At 46.5% G+C, this 18,308-nt stretch overlaps 1 protein-coding gene across 2 annotated transcripts in view; it reads left to right on the top strand.

Moving 5' to 3' along the window:
* Positions 1–2,141: 2,141 nt before the first annotated feature.
* The window catches only part of RSU1 (Ras suppressor protein 1), a 148,435-nt gene continuing 132,268 nt past the window's right edge, over positions 2,142–18,308 (top strand). Inside the window, exons 1-2 of one of the 2 annotated variants that reach the window (XM_060192231.1) lie at positions 2,142–2,300; positions 2,514–2,625. In XM_060192231.1, coding sequence (XP_060048214.1) covers positions 2,517–2,625 — 109 coding nt within the window. In that variant the 5' untranslated portion in view covers positions 2,142–2,300; positions 2,514–2,516. The remainder of the gene's footprint in view (positions 2,301–2,513; positions 2,626–18,308) is intronic. The other variant, XM_007526187.3, reaches the window with a different exon arrangement.

Genomic DNA, 18,308 nt, shown 5'->3' with positions numbered 1-18,308 from the left:
TAAACCACCCCCTTCCAGTAAGAATGGACACCTTGGACACCCCACCTGAGAAAGAAAGGCAGGAGAAAAAGAACCAGAGTCTAACAGCACCTCTTCCCTCTAACATCCCATGATCCAGCCAACAAAGGGTTAATGCTTTTGGCCCTTCCCAGAAGGTCATCCTGACTCTGTTCTCCAGTTACTTCCATTGCCATGCCTATAACCCTGGGGTTATAGGACTGGGGGGCAGCCCACAACCTGGCCTTTCTCCCACTCTCCTGTCTCTCTAATCACAAACACTGGACTTTAAAAGGATAGTGTTCAAGTCTTTTGTCTTTTTTTCTTTTAAGTTTTTTTTTTTATTATCTTTATTTATTTAATAGAGATAGAAATCGAGAGGGGAGAGGGGAAATAGGAAGAGAAACACCTGAAGCACTGCTTTACCACTCTCAAAGCTTTCCCCTGTAGGTGGGGACTGGGGGCTAGAACCTGGGTCCTTGTGCAATGTAACATGTGCGCTTAACCAGGTGCGCCACACCCGGCCTTTCAAGTCTTCCGTCTTGAAGATTAAGTTCAATCGTTGCTGGCCAGAGTGGCCCTCCCAATCTGACCTTCAGGAAATAGTTCAGCAAGAGGCTACTATAGGCCTCTCTGGACTCAGGAAAGTCTCCTGGGACTTTGGTCATTCTTGTAAAAAAAAAGTCTACATTGGGGTGCGGGTGGTGGTGGCCCTGCTTCAGTGCACACATTACAGTGTGCAAGGGCCTGAGTTCAAACCCCAGTCCCCGTCTGCAGGGAGAAAGTTTCATGAACACTGAAGTGGTGTTGCAGGTGTCTGTCTCTGTCCCTATTTTCTTTTCACCCTTCCCCCTCATTTTGTCTGTTTCTTTCCAATAAACAAACATTTTTTAAATGTCCATACCAACTCCAGAAGAGGAAGGATACCACACCAACTGGACAGGAAAATCAACTCACATCTTCATGCTGCAAAATTAAATTACAAGCAAGAATCACCAGTCAGAGAAATGGAACAGGGGCTGGGCAGTAGTGCAGCGGAGTTAAGTGCATAAGGCTGAGCTCAAGGACAGACCAGCTTAAGGAACCTAGTCTAGTCCCCCCACACACACCTGCGAAGGGGGCAGATTGCTTCACAAATGGTGAAGCAGGTCTGCAGGCATCTGTCTTCCCCACCTCTCTTGATTTCACTCTGTCCTATCCAACAACAGCAATGGCAACAAAATGGGAAAAACGGCCTCTCAGAGTAGTGGATTCGAGGTGCAAGCACCCAGCCCCAGCAACAACCCTGGAGCCAAAAACAAAACAAACAAAACTGTTAAGATAAAGCATGGCATATATATAAATCTATGTAGACTAAGAAACTGAAATGATGTACCTGGTTGAGCACATAGATTACCATATGCAAATATCCACAAATACCTGTTAAATACTGACTTGGGCACTGAAAGTCAATAGTATTCAAGACACCACCTTTATCCTATTATAGAACGTTGGGGGTAAAATAAATAAATAAATAAATAAAAATTATAAAGGAAATGAAGGCGAAGCATTCAGTAATTTTTAATGTCACAATAAAATTGCATAATAAAGTCATCATTTCATAAAAAAAATATGGCGTAAATTGGGGGTGGGGAAGTCTGAGTGTATCTATTAATATTTATTTGATCTAGTAGAAACATGGCCCAGCTAGATTTCGGGCTGCTTGTTTGAGAAGCTCATTCTAAAGCGTGGAACAATCCTAGAGAAGGACTTAGCCTTGCAAGTAGTGATAACTGGAAGCACAGTTACAGAAACTTAGAGGCAACTGACTTCTAGTTTTCCCAGTACCTAACTTCAACATTAGACTTTTTCCCTCTTGCAAAAAACTCCTTGCATCTTCCCGACTTCCGCCCACACTACTCTGTGCCTCTGCTCTTGAACAACGCCTGCGCTAATCTTCCTATGCAAGCACGCATGCTCCAATTTTTGTCCAATAAGAGTCCTAAATTCCAGAGAGGCTGAGCTAACCTCGGGATGGGGCGGAGTCTCATAGCTGAAACGTGAACGTGATTGGCGAGCCGCGGGGCACACATTCCCTCAGAGGCGGAGCTGAGCCCCGAGCCACGTTCGAGAACCATTTTCCTAATTAGGGAAGAGTCTGGCGCGGGCGGGGCGCGGGCGGGGCGCGGGCGGGGCGCGGGGGTGGCTGACAGCTGAGGTGCGCCTGCGCGGGGCGGCGGGACAGGGCGTGTTCCGGCTGGAGCCCGTGGAGCCCGTGGAGTCCGAGGTCCCCGCCCAACGCGCTACAGGTGCTGCCGGCTGTGGTGAGTGAGGGCGGCCTGGCCCGGGGCCTGGTGACCGTGGGCGTGTCCGGAGGGCTGTCCCGACCCTCCCCCTGCGCGCCTCAACCCCCGGCCTGCAGACGGACAAGTGTCCACGCCCCGGGAGGGACCCCCAGGAAGCCCCACCCCCCACCCTGTCTGTGAGTCCGGGAGCCCGCTGACTGCTGCTCCGGCGCCCTGTGCTTGTGCGAGTAGATCATGTCCAAGTCGCTGAAGAAGTTGGTGGAGGAGAGCCGGGAGAAGAACCAGCCGGAAGTGGACATGAGTGACCGCGGCATCTCCAACATGCTGGACGTGAACGGCCTGTGTGAGTCCCGGGCCGCCCCGGGAGGGGGGTGTCCGGCTGCCCAGGACCCCGCTGCTGTGCACCCCACTCCAGGCTCCCTCCTCGGGGGATCTGAACCCTCTCCTGGCTGCCTCCAGAGGCGGAGAAGCACCTCAGACTGTTGCTTCTGTGCTCCATCGGGTGCATTTCTCCCAGGGTTTCCTAAATAGTGAAAATCCACGTCTTCTTCCTCTTCTTTTTCCATCGCGGTATTCTTTTCTGCATCATTTTTTTTTTCTTGCCCCTGACAGTAGTCTTTGGCCTCTGGGGGACACACACACACACACACACACACACACACACACACCACACACACACACACACACACACACCCCTTGTCTTAAACATTTTTCAGCTCATGCTGCAGGTTTTCGCTGTTTCCTGTGCCTGTTAGAAATCTTCATCTTTCTCTCTTGCCTCCTATTTTACTGCCTGAAAGTTTAGTCGCTGTTTGGCCTTCTGGGTCATTTTCCGTGGTGTGCAGGAAGTTGCCTGCAATTCTTGTTTTCTGGATTCTGTCCTGGAGAGCAGGGATTGCACTCTTCTGTTTGGAGGGATCTCAGGGCTCTGCTGTGTCCCCAAAGGTGGGTATAGCAGGTGCTGCTCAGGGGAGGGTGGAGGTGTGGGGACAGGTAGGCGTGGGCCCAGTTCAGTTTCTGCAGAGGCTCAGGACAGAGGTTGCTTTCCACGGGGAGCATCACTCTCTAGCTTGGGGACTATTTATGAAATATTTATAAGTAGAGAGAGTGATGTGACTATTTTGGTTCATTTCCATTATCTTTTTGAAGCCTGGGCTTTTATTGAAGAGAAAAGATAGCCAGTTGCTTCCTAAAACAGAGGTTTCCGGTGGAACAAGAGCTGGGGGGAAAGCATGATCTTAAATCTAACATCTGCAGTAGCTCAAAGCTGGACAACAGTGCTTCTCAGAAGTCAGGAATTCTCAGAAGGGGAATTTGGAGGTCTCTGGTGTGTGGACAGCCAGGAGTCACGGGTTTCTGCCAGCCCCTTGACTTCTTGCCTCCTGGAGTTTAGAAGGTTCTGGAAGACCTTCAGAAGCCCCTTCCTCACTCGAGACTCATTCAGCAGACCTACCCATAAATGCGTAGTTTGAATTCCCTGTTTTCAAAGATTTAAAAACCGTTTTATTAATTTACCTTGCCACCAGGGTTATCATTGGGGTTCAGTACCTCCATGATGATTCTACTATTTTTGACAGCCTTTTTTTTTTTTTTAATAAGAGGGTGAGCGGTGGAGATAGAGAGGAAGTGAAAAGCAAAAGAGAAGGAGAAAGACAGAGAGAGAGAAACTTCTTCCCACTGCTTGTGAAGCTTTTTCCCTGTAGGTGGTGGCTGGGCTTGATCCCTGTCCTTGAATATGGCGACATGTACCTTCTTACCAGGTAAGCTGCCACCTAAGTAGTGGTGGAATTTTCAAATAAGTTTGAAAGTTCAATTCATTTACTTATTTTAAATTTGTTTTTATTTACTACTAGATAGAAATGGAGAGGAGAGGGATGATAGTGAAGGAAAGAGTCAGAGAGACACCTGCAGACCTGCTTCACCACTTGTGGGATTGAACCTGGGTCCTTGTGCACTGTAATGTGTGCTTAACCAGGTGCACCACCGCCTGCCCCCACCTTTTTATTTATTTTTTATTGCCACATTTATTTCTGGAGTTCAGTGCAGGCACTACAAATCCACCACCCCAGGCAGCCATTTTCCCCCTTTCTTTCCACTGAGTGTTTTATATTTGATAGGGCAAAGAGAAACTGAGAGGGGTGAGGGAGACAGGGAGAGAGAAAGACACCTGCAGACTTTGCTGCTCATGAATCTTCTCCACTGTAGGGGAGAGCAGGGGCTCAAACCTGGGTCCTTGCACAGGTTAATGTGTGCTTGACTGGGTGCACCATTGCCTGGGCCTTGCTTTTTTTTTTTTTTTAACGTGGCTTTGAGGAATGAACTCAGGGCATGACCTCTTGGACTCAGCTTTCTTTTTCTTTCTTCCATTTTGAGAGAAAGGAGAGATGAAGAGAAAAGAAGCCACAGCACCTCTTTGTCATCTGGGGAACTCCCCCAGTGCAGTCCATAGTGTTTCCATGTAGTGTAGGGGGCCTAAACAGACAACCTGTCCAGCAGGGCTTTACTTTCTACTGGGATGAGCGATCCCTTGATCCCTTACTTCAAATTAATATGTGTGTGTGTGTGTGTGTGTGTGTGTGTGTGTTTGTGTGTGTTTTCCCTTTTTGCCACCTTGTTGCTAGGGATTGTAACCTGTACAACTTCAGTATTTCTGGTGGTCTTTTTCTTTTTTGATAGAGGCGGGGAAAACAGAGGGAGAGGGAAACCTGCAGCACTGCTCCACAGCTGTTGAAGCTTCCCTTCTGCAGGCGGGGGCTGGGGATTTGAACCTGGGTCCTCACACATGGTGATTTGTGTATTCTAATGGGTGTACCACCACCAAGCTCTATAGTAATTAAAAAATAAAAACTTTCACGTGGCTTTAGTGGGGGTCTAAAACAAACAGGAGGTTTATTCCACTGCGAGTTATTTAGGTACAAATAGGAAGTGGGCCAAAGATCAGCTAGTCATGATGGCCAGAGAGCAGAGCCATGGGTCTTTTTTTTTTTTTTTTTTTTTTTTTTTGGTGCCAGCACTACAAATCCACTGCTCCTGGTGGACATTTTTTCCATTTTTATTGAATGAGACAGGATAATTTGAGAGGGAGATTGAGAAGGAGAAAGAGAGAGTATGAATTGACTTGCCAATGCCTATGTCCAGCGGAGAAGCAATTACAGAAGCTGGAACTCCTCCCTTCTGCACCCCCCAAATATTTTTGATCCATACTTCCAATGGAGGAGAAGTGATAGGAAGAAGAGGATAAGAGCACCTTGAACTCCAGCTCCATCTGGACTGGGAAAGAGAGAGGGACTTGGATGTAGTAATAAGGTTATGTGTAGCTTGGAAAAGAAGAGAACATGGGGTGGAGGGGTTGGCAATTACATACAAATGTAGACAGACAGTTGTAGAAATAATAGTTAACCCATAACTGCAAACTTAGGAAAACTGCTATAATTTACAATAGAGGGAGAGAGAGGTGGTGGGAACGGTGTGGAATTATACCCCTGTTGACATGCAATTTTGTAAATCAACATTAAATCACTAATAAGAATTAAAGAAGAAGAATTAAATCACTAATAAAATATTTTAAAAAGAAAGCAAGGGAGAGGTAAAGATACATACCTGAAGACCTGCTTTGCAGCTTGGGAAGCATTCCCCCTGCAGGTGGGGAGTTAGGGCTTGAACCCGGATCCTTGAGCTTCATACCATGTGCGCTTAACTGGGTGTACCACCACCCAGCCCCCAAGACATGAGTATTTTAAGTTAGTTACCAGTGCTCAGCTACACATGTTCAAGTCCAGGGGGAGTAGCACGGGGGGGGGGGGGGGGGGGCGCGGTTCTAGGGAGAAGGAGAGCACTCAGGAGCAGCTAGCAGGAACTGAGAGGAAGCAAAACAGAGAGCTGTTTCCAGCAGAAGCGGAATTAAATCACTTCCTCCGACAAACCCACAATCCCTTGCGGGTTTGCTTAAATCCACGCTATGCTCCCTTGTCAGACTGCCATCAGCTGTATGCGAATTATGTCCCAAGTACATTATTCGAAAGTTGACCTGCTTTTCTAACACAACACCATATGTGTATATTTTAGCCAGAGCACTGCTAAGCTCTCCCTGCATTTTGGTAGTGCTGGGGATTGATCCTGGGACCTTGGAGCCTCAGGCATGAAAATCTTTTGCATAGCCATTATACTGTCTCTTAGGACAACTTCAAATATTTTTAACTACTCATTGGGTTCTGTGTGTTGCCATCAGGATTAGACACGGAACAGATCATTGCAACAGACAGAATGGTTCTCACTGCTCAAGCTTTCTCTTCATTCTTCAGCTTCTCAAAATATGGGCAGGAATTGGTTAAGCTCTGAGAGAGGAATAGCTCAATGGCTCAGTGTTTGTTGTAAGCATAGGAAACATGTTTCAGCTTGGGCGAGCTATGTCCTACAAACACAGCAAGTTACTTCTCCTGAGACAGAAAAGGGCCTTTCTAGAATGCTTCTGTAGTTTAGGTACCGAAAGCTTTCAGGTGAGGAAGCTGCCACAGACTGGAGATGTGGAGACAGCCCGCAGCTGGGTTCTCTCTCTCAGGTGTGCCCAGTGCTGCCCCCTAGAGGCAGAGCTGGGTCATGCTCCTGAGCAGGGGCTTGCTAGTGCTGCCTGCTGGCACTGAGTGCATGGCGGAGCAGGTGCACCTCCAAAGTGGCCCACACCGTCTACAGCAGAAACAAGGGTGAGGACTTTGCCACCCCATCAGTGTTTTCTTTGTGACTATTAGGACCTGGGGCATTTGACACTTTTGCTCAGGGTTCTTATTCCTCACTTCATTTGTCTTCCTACTCGATTTGTAATCTGTGCACACATCCTCCTCCAGTGCTGATGTTCTTTTTCCAAAGGAGGTTTCACCGCAGGCACTGGTGTGCTGGTTTTCACCCAGGTGATTGAGGTGCCCTTGGAAGCCCGGAACCAGCAGTTGGGGGTGCAGGGACTCCGCTCTGTGGCCACGGAGGCTGTTTTCATTCCTTTCATTTAATTCTTTTGTGACTTTTTAATCTCCAGTTTAGCACCCTCTAGGTGGTCAGGCCTTTATCCTTTCATTTAATTCTTTTGTGACTTTTTAATCTCCAGTTTAGCACCCTCTAGGTGGTCAGGCCTTTATCCGTTTTATTATTTTTCCCCCCAGGTTGGAATAAAGTATCTTTCAGACAAATCTTGAAAAGAAAAATAGCCTTGCCTCCCAGGAAAGTGGATTTTCTAAAGGGCCAGAATAATTGAGGCAGGCCATCAAGTGTTCTTGAGGAGGCTTTTTCCACAGCTGCTCACACGTGGCCATGGTTGGGCTGCTGGTAGTGTGTGTTTGCTTATCTTTGCAGGTTATCTCTGGGGGAAGATACAGAGCTGAAAGCCATGTCCTTTCAGCTGCCATCTTTATTAAGACCACCCCCCCTTTTTTTTTTAAGCTTCTCTAGGTTGCATGTGTATGCCCACCTTCTTGGTTTTATCACCTGGGATCCAGCCTGGGAGCTTTCTGCCTCTCTTCCCAACTGCCCTTCTCTGCCTCAGTAAGCGCTGTTGAAAGGAGGAATGACAACTTCATTCATACTTCTCAAGGAAGGGCCCACCAGAACTAGATATTTCTTTTTAAAAATCTAGTTCCTTTAGGAGATCAAGTCTAGGCTAATTTGTAGAAATTGAGTTTTTGTTTGTTCCCCTGATGAGTTTTTGCAGGGCTGTGTAGTTCTGTTACATAATTCCACCACGCCTGATGGATTTTTTTTTTTGCTGAATGTTTGAAAAGTCTTGAACCTGGGTTGTATACATGGTAAGACAGTGCACTGTCCAAGTGAACTTTATCATCGTGCCTTTTCTGTTCCTTTTCAATCATAGGTAGAAACATCGAGGAAGACAGACAGAGAGGGAAGAGATAATGATGACATAGCACCCCTTCACCTCCCCTGAAGCTCCTCCTATGTTATTTTTATTTTATTTTATTTTATTTTATTTGCCACTGGATTATCGCTGGCATTCTGTGCTGGCACCTGGTGGCCATTTCTGCCTTCTTTCTCTTTCTCTCTCTTTTCTATTTTATTTGCCAGGACAGAGAAAATGAGGAGGCATTGGGAGATAGCGAGGGGGAGAGAAAGAGAGATACCTGCAGACCTGCTTCACTGCTCATGAAGCTCCCCCTCTTGGAAGTGGGGAGCAGAGATTTGAACCGGGCCCTTCACATGCTGGTGTGATACCTGGCTCTTGAGCTTCTCTGTGTGTACTGGGGTTTCAAACCCTTGTCCTTAAGCAAATGTGTACTCTACCCACTGAACCACCTATTCCCCAAGGCAAATATTTAAATTCTTAGCTTGATGCCTCTTTCAGAAAGATTTATTTATTTAGTGAGACAGAGACCAGAACCTGAGTCTATACGCAGTGCCAGAGACTCAACTCAGAACCCCAGGTTTGCAGAGCATATGCCCTCTACCTTCCGAGTCAGTGACCTCCCAGGCTTACCCCAGAATTAAATTTTAACCTGCAGTCTGGTTCCAACGCCTCTTCTGAGTTTGGTAACCAAGGCTGTGGTTACCTCCATGCTTTGGTGGTCGAGGCTGTGCGTTAGACAGTCTCAAGGAGCCAGGCTGGGAAGCGCGGCCCAGGTGAGGGACTCCTCCCCAGCCCTCGAGAGGGGAACAGCTCACAGCCACCTGGAACATGCTAGAAGTTTTCAGTGTTCAACTGATGTTATTAGGGCAAGGCAACGCCTGGAACCGTTTTATCTAGAGAGGAAACAAACTGTGACACCCCCCACCTCCCCAGGAGACATGTGAAGTTACAGTTTGTAGTGACTTTTCACAATTTTCCAGTCAGTTGGTATTGTGATTCCTGAAGCCCTAGATTTTTTTTTTTTTTTTTTTTTTTTTTGTCACCAATTGTGTAGCCAACTGTTAAGTCACTTAACCTCTCTGAGCCTCAAGATGAGGGCAGATTTGGTGTCTGGTGAGGGCCCACTTTTGGCTCCTAGCCATCTCTTTCTGTGTCCAGATATGGAAGAAATGATGGCAGAACTTTCTCAGGGCACCCATTTCACTCCTGAAGGCCCCACCCTCACACCTGATCATGTCCTTCGCTACTCCCGAGGGCCCCACCTCCTGACCCCTTCACAATGAGCATCCTTTTTCCACATAAGAACTTCAGGGGAGCATTCAGCCTGTATCCTGGCACACATTAACCTTAGTATTAACATTTGTTAGTTTCTTAAGATATGATTTACCTGATGGTGTGAAAAAAAAAAGTCACAAGAGCTCTTTGATTTTGAGAATTTTCTGTCATGTCACCCCTCCAGGGGCCTTTGCCTACTATCTGCTTATTTCTTCACATCTGGGAACCCTCAGCGGATCCAAGTTCCCAGGAGCAGTTAGATGGCACACTTAGTGTGACAGGGTTTGGAGGAAAAGCTGGCTCTGAGCCCTGGTGGTGTGGGAGGTCGCCAGGGGCAAGTTGTGATGTGCTCTTGGCTGAAGCTCTGCTGGGAATGGCAGTCTTTAGATATCAGCAGTTGAATAACTAATAACTAGGATGTCTCAACTCACCAGTAACTCCAGAGGTTTAATTTCATTTTATTATTTTTTATTTTGCCACCAGTGTGATTGCTGGGACTTGGAGCCTGCATAGCTTCGCTGGTCCCAGTGGCGTTTTCTTTCTTCCTACCTTCCTTCTTTTTTCTCTTTATGTATTTCTTTTAAACTTTATTTTTATTATCTTTATTTATTGGACAGAGATAGCAGAAACTGAGAGGAAAGGGGAGAAAGGAAGAGACAGACACTTGCAGCACTGCTTCACCACTTGTGAATTTTCCCCCTGCAGGTGGGGACCAGGGGCTTGAACCTGGGTCCTTGTGCATTGCAACATGTGTGCTCAACCAGGTGTGCCACCACCAAGCCCTCTTTCTCCTTCCTTCCTCCCTTCCATCCATCCTTCCTTTTTTTTTTTTTTTTTAATCCTTCTTGGTAGAAGCTTAGGGACAGCACTTGGGAGAGAGGGAGAGAGAGCTAGAAGGAGAGATAGCTGCAGCATTGCTCCACTACTCTTGAAAGGTCCCCCTACAAGTAGGGACTGGGAGCTTGAACCTCCATCCTTGCACATGATGATGTGAGTGTAGTGCGTGGTGAGCCACCACCCGAGTTAGCAAATGCTCCAGTAGTTCTGTTTTCAGCTGAAGAAGCCGTAGCACCCCACTTTACCTGCTAGCCGGTTCTGGGTTGTCACTCTTGGTGCTAGAATCGACATGCTCATGTGAAACCCAGATTCTCTCTCCTAAACACATGTGGTCTGGAGCTAAAGATATCTTGTCAGAGATATCTTTATATCACACAAAGACTTGTTGTTTCTTTGAATAGAGTTTGCGTAGGATATATATATATATTTTTTTTTCTTTAAGCATAAAACAAGCAGAAAAAAAATTGTGGCATTTCTTATAATTCAGGTGCTTGACCAATGGGGATCAGTATTGAGTGACCCTGTTTGACTGGAGGGAGCAGGTTGCTTTCTGAGGGGCCACACACACCACAACTATCATGTACTCACCTGTTTGCCTTGACCTGGCTACGGCCTCATAGCTCTTTAAAAAAGAAATCTTTATTGGAGGATTAATGGTTTACAGTCAACAATGAAATACAATAGTCTGGGAGTTGGGCTGTAGCGCAGCGGGTTAAGCGCAGGTGGCGCAAAGCACAAGGACTGGCATAAGGATCCTGGTTCGAACCCCGGCTCCCCACCTGCAGGGGAGTCGCTTCACAGGTGGTGAAGCAGGTCTGCAGGTGTCTATCTTTCTCTCCTCCTCTCTGTCTTCCCCTCCTCTCTCCATTTCTCTCTGTCCTATCCAGCAACGACAATAACTACAACAATAAAACAACAAGGGCAACAAAAGAGAATAAATAAATAAAATAAATATTAAAAAAAATACAATAGTCTATCCATGCATAACATTTCCACATAACAATACAACCCCCACTAGGTCCTCTGTTGTTTTCGCCTGGCTGGCTTCACGGGCGGGTAACAGATGACCCGGGACTCATGGCTGGGTTGTACGCAGTATCTCTTTATTTATGCAGGACGCAGCGCTATCTATACCAAGCTAAGCTAAACTAAAAACTACAAACAATCTTGTCCTTATAAATATACTAGCCCAGTAGGGTGGGAACAGGATGCGATGCAGAAAGGGTGGAGAGAATAGTGACTGGTGAAAATCAGGGTATGACAAGGAGAGGGGGCGGAGCAGGTGAGAATTCTACCACAGAACCACCAATGCCCTGGAGGGAGGGTGGTGATTTATGTAAATGTAAAAGTGATTTATGTAAATAGACCGCAGCAGTGGTTATGTAAATAGAATACAGTAGTTAAGCAGGGGGTATTAAACTAATTAAACAGAAGGGGTTTTTTGAAGCATACCAACAATTCCCCCTTTCTTTTTAACTAATGGCCATAGTATCAGGATTGTGGGGTGAACAGAAACCTATATCGTACAGGCGTTTTCAAAAGAACTGGCATAAGACATGGAAAACAAAATAGGCGAGCAGCAATAACCAGTGTGATGCCAAGGGGAACGTTTCTTGCCACAAAGGGCAAGGCCTAGCAGGCGAAAGAGCATTTCTTGCCTCTGGGAGCGCTTCATGCCTCTGGGGGCATCTCTTGCCTCAAAGGGCATTTCCTGCCTCAGTGGGCATAACCTAATAAGGAGGGGAGTTTTCTGGGGACAGAGCCTGCAGGCGAGGGGACATGGTCTATAAAGTCTCAAGGCAATTGGCTGAAGTTAGTCTTTGAGAAACACAGCAGTGTGTACCAGTAAGTCCGATGGAAGTGTCGGCTTTTTTGTAGAGAGTGAGCTTTGGAGTCTGTGAATCTGTTTCTTCAGGTCGTGCCAGGTCACATCATTGGTTTCCGGGGGTGTGTTGTAGTCATTCCATCTTGTGGGCGATGTCAGAGAACAGGATCCAAACGGATTTCCAGGAATTCCATTTGAGTAGATGCTTTTTCATGTGAAGACATGTAGTATCATGAGTCCCCGGAGGGCGTCCTAGTCCAAAAAGCTCTTCAAAATTCCATTTAGGGTGCTTCTGACTGTTCCTGCTGTATTGCTTCAGGCATCTACTTTTAAAAGCGTCTTCCCATCGAAGAAAGAATCCAATCAGGAGAGTAGAACTAATCACGTGTATCCATTCTTGGGGACTGCCACGGTACTGGAGAATGCTCCTCAAATTAGAGTAGACCTTCTCCATGGGAAACATTCGAGAAGTCCAGAAAGTCCCAGGGGAAATCTCCGAGCATATCCCAAGGTCTACGATGGTCATAAAGAACCAAATTGTGGCCTGGAGCAAAATGTAGTCCTTTTCCTCAGGAAAACATGGGAGAGGGAATCCAGAAAGTCCAAGGAGAAATCTCTGTGCATCTCCCAAGCTCTATGATTAGGGTCACAAGAAACCAAAGTTCCTGGTCAGGGAAACAAAGTGTGGCCCAGAGCAAAATGTTACAGAGACAGAGTAACTGTCTCATGATGAAACAGTAGAGGCTTTGGCAAACCTCTTCGTAAGCAGAAGAGAAGACCATAGTGCATAGGTAGGCAAAGTCTTCACTTATCTGGGAGTTGTGCATGTCCGGTCCCACGTTGTAGGCGCCATATGTTGTTTTCGATGGGCTGGCTTCACGGGTGGGTAACAGATGACTGGGGACTCATAGTTGAGCTGTATGCAGTATCTCTATTTATGCAGGACGCAGTGCAATCTATACCAAGCTAAGCTAAACTAAAAACTACAAACAGTCTTGTCCTTATAAATATACTAGCCCAGTAGGGTGGGAACAGGATGCGATGCAGAGAGGGTGGAGAGAAAAGTGACTGGTGAAAATCAGGGTATGACAAGGAGAGGGAGCGGAGCAGGTGAGAATTCTACCACAGAACCACCAATGCCCTGGAGGGAGGGTGGTGCTTTATGTAAATGTAAAAGTGATTTATGTAAATAGACCAATGCAGTGGTTATGTAAATAGAATACAGTAGTTAAGCAGGGGGTATTAAACTAATGAAACAGAAGGGGTTTTTAGAAGCATACCAACAGTCCTCCTCTGCCATCATGTACATAGGCCCCTTTTTTTTAAAAAAAAATCTATCTTTATTGGTTAGAGACAGCCAGAAGTCAAGAGGAAGGGGCAGACAGAGAGAGAGGGAGAGAGACAGAGAGACACCTACAGCCCTGTTGCACCGCTTGCAGAGCTTTACCCCTGTAGGGGACCGGGGGCTCGAACCAGGGTCCTTGAGCATTGTAACATGTGCACTCAACCAGGTGCGCCACCACCCGTCCCCTGATAGGTCCCTTTTAAAGACATTCTGTGTCCATAAAGCTCCTTCTGGTGCTGTCTGCAGGACTGGGGCCAAAGCCAAGACTTCACACATGGTAAGGCCTGAGCTGTACCTGCTAATCCATCTCCGAACACTTCTTTCCTGGAGTATTTTAATTATGTTGTGTTCTTCTGGCAGAAATTATTGCTGTCCAGGAGTCTGGTGATGATGTTATTTCCTTTTTAAAAGGTCAGTATATTTACTTCAGAAAAGGACTGAGAACCGCTCCAGGAATCAAACCTGGGGCCTCACTCCCGCAAGTCCTGCACTCCACCAGCTGAGCCACCTCACAGCCTCCATGTTCGCATTCACTTTCCTCTGAAAACAGCAGCTGCCTTTCCCCTGATGCTGAGGAGAATTTCCATTTGTTCTTTAGATCGGGTAATCTCCTCACAGCTTGGTCTCTCTGTATCAATCATTTCCCAGATGTGTACTATGCTCTTTATATTTTGCATTTTAAAAGTTTTAAATATATATATTTTTAATTTCAGTGACATTGTCTCAATTATTATATTTATTTATTTGTTTATTGCCTCCAGGTTTGTCACTGGGGCTTGGTGCTTGAACTATGAATCCACTGCTCCTGGAGGCCATTTTTTCCCATTGTTGTTGTTCCTGTTGGATAGGACAGAGAGAAATGGAGAGAGGAGGGGAAGACAGAGAGGGGAGAGAAAGACAGACACCTGCAGACCTGCTTCACCACTTGTGAGGGGAACCTCTTTCAGGTGGGGAGCCAGGGGCTTGAACCTGGATTCTTGTGCTTGCCCTTGCGCTTTGCACTGTGCAACATAACCCAGTGCGCTACCGCCTGGCCCTCTATGTTTATTTATTTTTTAAATGTATGTTTACTCCCTTGCTTAATGTTTTCTTTTTCTGGGCTCTTCAGTGTGTGTCTGTCTGTTGATCTCTTGAATTCTTTTCATCTGTTTACATTTTTTAGAAATTCCCTCTTTGCCATCTGTGTCTTCTAAGGCATTGCCTGTTTTGTTGGAGGTCTCATCATCGCTTTGTGCATTTCCAAGTCTCAGTCCTCTAATCTCCTCCCAGCAGGTTATTTTGCTCTGAGTATTAATGTCATTCTGGGAGGCTAGAACTCTCTGCCCCTCTCTCAAGTGTTACACAGTAGCCCCATACCTCCTGATTTTCTAGAAGGGTGGAGATTGTTTTCCTGGGTGCCATGCCTGTGAAAGCAAGCCTTTCACATCATATCACAGTACTGTGGATTTATCTCAGGCTGGGGTTGCTGCCTACTGGGTGCTGAAGATGGGACAAAGGGAGCTGTTTTAAATACAGTGATATTCTTTAAAATGCTGATGAATTTTTAATTGATACTCTTGTTGGCAATACTTTCTGTTATCTTCCTTAGTGTTACCTGGACATGATTCTTTTTCTAGAAGCATTTAGTCCTTAGATTTGGGGGTGGGGGTGGGGATGATATTATTGCATTAAACTCTTAGCCATCCCCTTCAGTCCTGGACCTTCTCTGCTTCCCATCTGCTCACTCTCATCAGCTTAGATTTGCTTCTTAGCCTCTGGTTTCCACCCTGGACTTTCTTTCAAGTCCAGCCTCAGTCTCTGGGGTCCTCTGCCCTATAGCTCTTTAGACTGTGACAGCCCTGCACACCTCCTCTTGGCTGTCATTTCCCTTTCAAGCAGATAGACGCTCCTCTTGCTGCCATGTGTTTGGGGCCTTGCCATTCAGGATTCGTGTGTATTCTCTGTATTCACTAAGTCAAGTGACTGAGAGATTTATCATCCAAGCTGAGGATGTTTCTGAGTGGGGACAGTGGGCTTCATCTAAGACTATCATAGACTAGACAGGATGTATGGTCTACATTTCTCCCAAGATAATCTGCAAGTGGAGACTATTGGTCCCACCCAGTCAGCAGGTACCCAGTGTGAGTCTCCCTCTGCCTGTCTGTCTGTCTGTCTCTTTTGGTGGAGCTTGGCCCACACACATGGGCAGTTTCTCTGCTCTACACCATACTCACTCAGAGAGAGGCAGAGGAGGAGACAGTGCGGCTCCAGTGTTTTCTCCAGTGCCACAGCACCTCCAGCACCTCCTGGGCTTATACCAGGGCCACATGCATGGCTGGGTAAGTGCCCGACCTGATGAGCTATTTCTCTGGCCTTCAGTTGTGTCTCTTTTGAAATTATTACACCTCTACTGATTCTGACATCCCAGCTAGAGAAGAGACATCATAAATCACATTCCTCTAAGGCCTTTCTCACTGAACATCTCCCTCTTACCAAGTCTGCAAGTCTACTTTCCCACCGATCAGCTGATCTGGTCCCAGGTCATGACCCCATCACCATGTCTACAGGCTGGAGCTAGGGGACAGCCCAGGCACTGGAGTATTCAGCAGTGTATGCTGATGTACATTTTGATGGTAACGTATTTTGCAGTGCCAGGGAATGAACCCAGGGCCTCACACATGTACGATGTTCCTCCACGGCTTCCCAGAGCTGAGCTTTTCATTATTTTAGAGGGTGGTAAAGCTTGGTAAGGCAGGTGCTTTACCTGCTGGGATACTTCCAATTGAAGTATGCAAGGTTTATCTTGGAAGAGTCTTGAGCTGGCTTGCTTTGCCAAGCCTAAGGACCTGTGTTTGATACCTGAGCCACCACATGGGAACAACATACAAAGGAGAAGCTTCATGAGTGAGTGGTGAAGCAGTGCTGGGTGTGTTTCTCTCCCTTTCTGCCTTTCACCCTTAATCTGGAAAAAAAAAAGTCCCTCAGGATTATCAGAACTATACAGTTATGAAACCCACATGCTGGGACAAAAAAGATTTTATCATATGTCATATAAGATGAGTTTCAAGTGAGAAAGAGAGAAGAGGGTTGGGGCAGGTCAGAGCACCTCTTTGTTATGCATGGTGCTGGGGGTCAGTCTATGAGCTGATTTTTCTTTTTGCTGCTAGGGTTATTACTGGGGTTCAATGTACACACTGTTCCCAGCTGCCTTTTTTTTCCCTTCCCCCTAACGAAACTGAGGGAAAGAGTATGAGATAGGGAGGCAGAGACACCTTCAGCACTGCTCTACAACTTGTGAAGCTTCCCCCCTTACAGTTGAGACCCAGGGGCTTGAACCCAGGTCCTCATGCTTGGTATCATGACTGCCACCCTGGCCCCAGGAGTTGAGTTGTGAAACATGCTCAGCTTTGGAAAGGCCTGGGCACAGTGGAAGTCTGTCCTGCTTTGGGAACTCAAACAGTAGTGTGTTGATTGCTCTGGCATGCATATTCCTCACATTTCATGGCCATAGGACCCCAAGGGGTTCCACTGCCATTGTGGATGGGCTCCCTGGGTACAAGAAAGGGGCATCAGCTAGGCTTGTGGGCACAGCCTCGGTCACCTCCCAGCTAGTTTGATGTGAACACTTTTGTACTTCTCAGTAAGCCTCCATCAGTGGCCTTTCTCCATGGGGAACCTACATGGACTTACCTGTCCCCACAGAAGGAAATGGCACCCCCCTCTCTCCCTCTGTCCCTCCTCTGTCCTCCTGCTGCTGCCTTTGTGACTGATTCAGGGTTTTGATTTCTGTCCAACAGAACTGCCCTTCCCGCAGCCCCAGCCCAGAGTCCAGTGTTGCCCTAAATATTTTTTCTCAAAAGATCTTTTATTAACTTTTTCTTTTCTGCTCTAATTTTCCATGCTGTTGCCTACTGTAGCCTGAAGCCTTGTAACAATAGGAAGAAGGGAAAACAGTCTAGCTGAGACAACACGTATGTCTCTATTGTCAAGAACTTTGGAGCTGTGTCCCTTTCTCTCCTGTTAAATGTGTGTTTAAAGGGCAATGAAATGAGTAAAAGGAATCAGGTCTCTACTCATTCAGCCTTTCATTGGGAATATTAACTGGGAGAGGAGCAACTTTTTTTTTCTCTTAACCAGTTGTGATATATTTGGAAAAGACTTGAAAATATATTGGAAAATTATATGAAAAAATGGAAAATTTAAGGCAGGAGGAGATAGGACTATTATTTCTCTTAAAGTACTTTAAGGAGGCAGTATGTATATACATATGTATGTATGTAAGAGGTCAGAGACCAGAGCACTGCTCAGCTCTAGCATGAAGTGGTGCTAGGGATTGGACCTTGCAGTAAGTCTCTGAGACCACAGGCATGAAAGTTGGTGCTCTAGTAGCCTGAGCTATCTCCCTGGCTCTATTCTCTTTATCCTTTTTTTAGATTTATTTACCTGCTTTTTGGCACCAGAGTTACTGTTGGGGCTTGGGGGATGACTCCACTGTTCTCAGTGACCTTCTTTTTTTAAGTAGAAATGAGAGGCCAAGATAGATAAGAAAAGAGCAGGAGAGACACCTGCTGCTCTTCTGTGCTGTCTGTGAAGCTTCTATCCTGCATATGAGACTTGAACTTGGACACCTGAGACTGATAATGTTTGTGTTCTGCTGGATGTGCCACCACCCACCCTCTTTTTTTATTTTTATTTTTTAAGATTTGTTTATTTCACCTGAAATAGTAAGGGTTTCACATGCATGTGTGGAAGCAGTCAGAGCACCTGCAGCACACCTGGCACCAGGGATGGGACAGGAGCTTCAGGCACATAGGTCTCACCCTCCACCAGTTGCCTGAGGCTCCAGAGGGCCCCAGTTGAATCCCTGGCATCACACTCTGCCAGAGTTGAGTTGTGCTCTGGTTCTCTCTCCTCTGAAAATGA

This window comes from Erinaceus europaeus, chromosome 6 (genome assembly GCF_950295315.1).
Source record: "Erinaceus europaeus chromosome 6, mEriEur2.1, whole genome shotgun sequence".
NCBI classification, from domain to species: Eukaryota; Metazoa; Chordata; class Mammalia; order Eulipotyphla; family Erinaceidae; genus Erinaceus; species Erinaceus europaeus.
The sequence above is the reverse complement of the archived record's forward strand: the minus strand, read 5'-3'. Positions and strand labels throughout refer to the sequence as shown.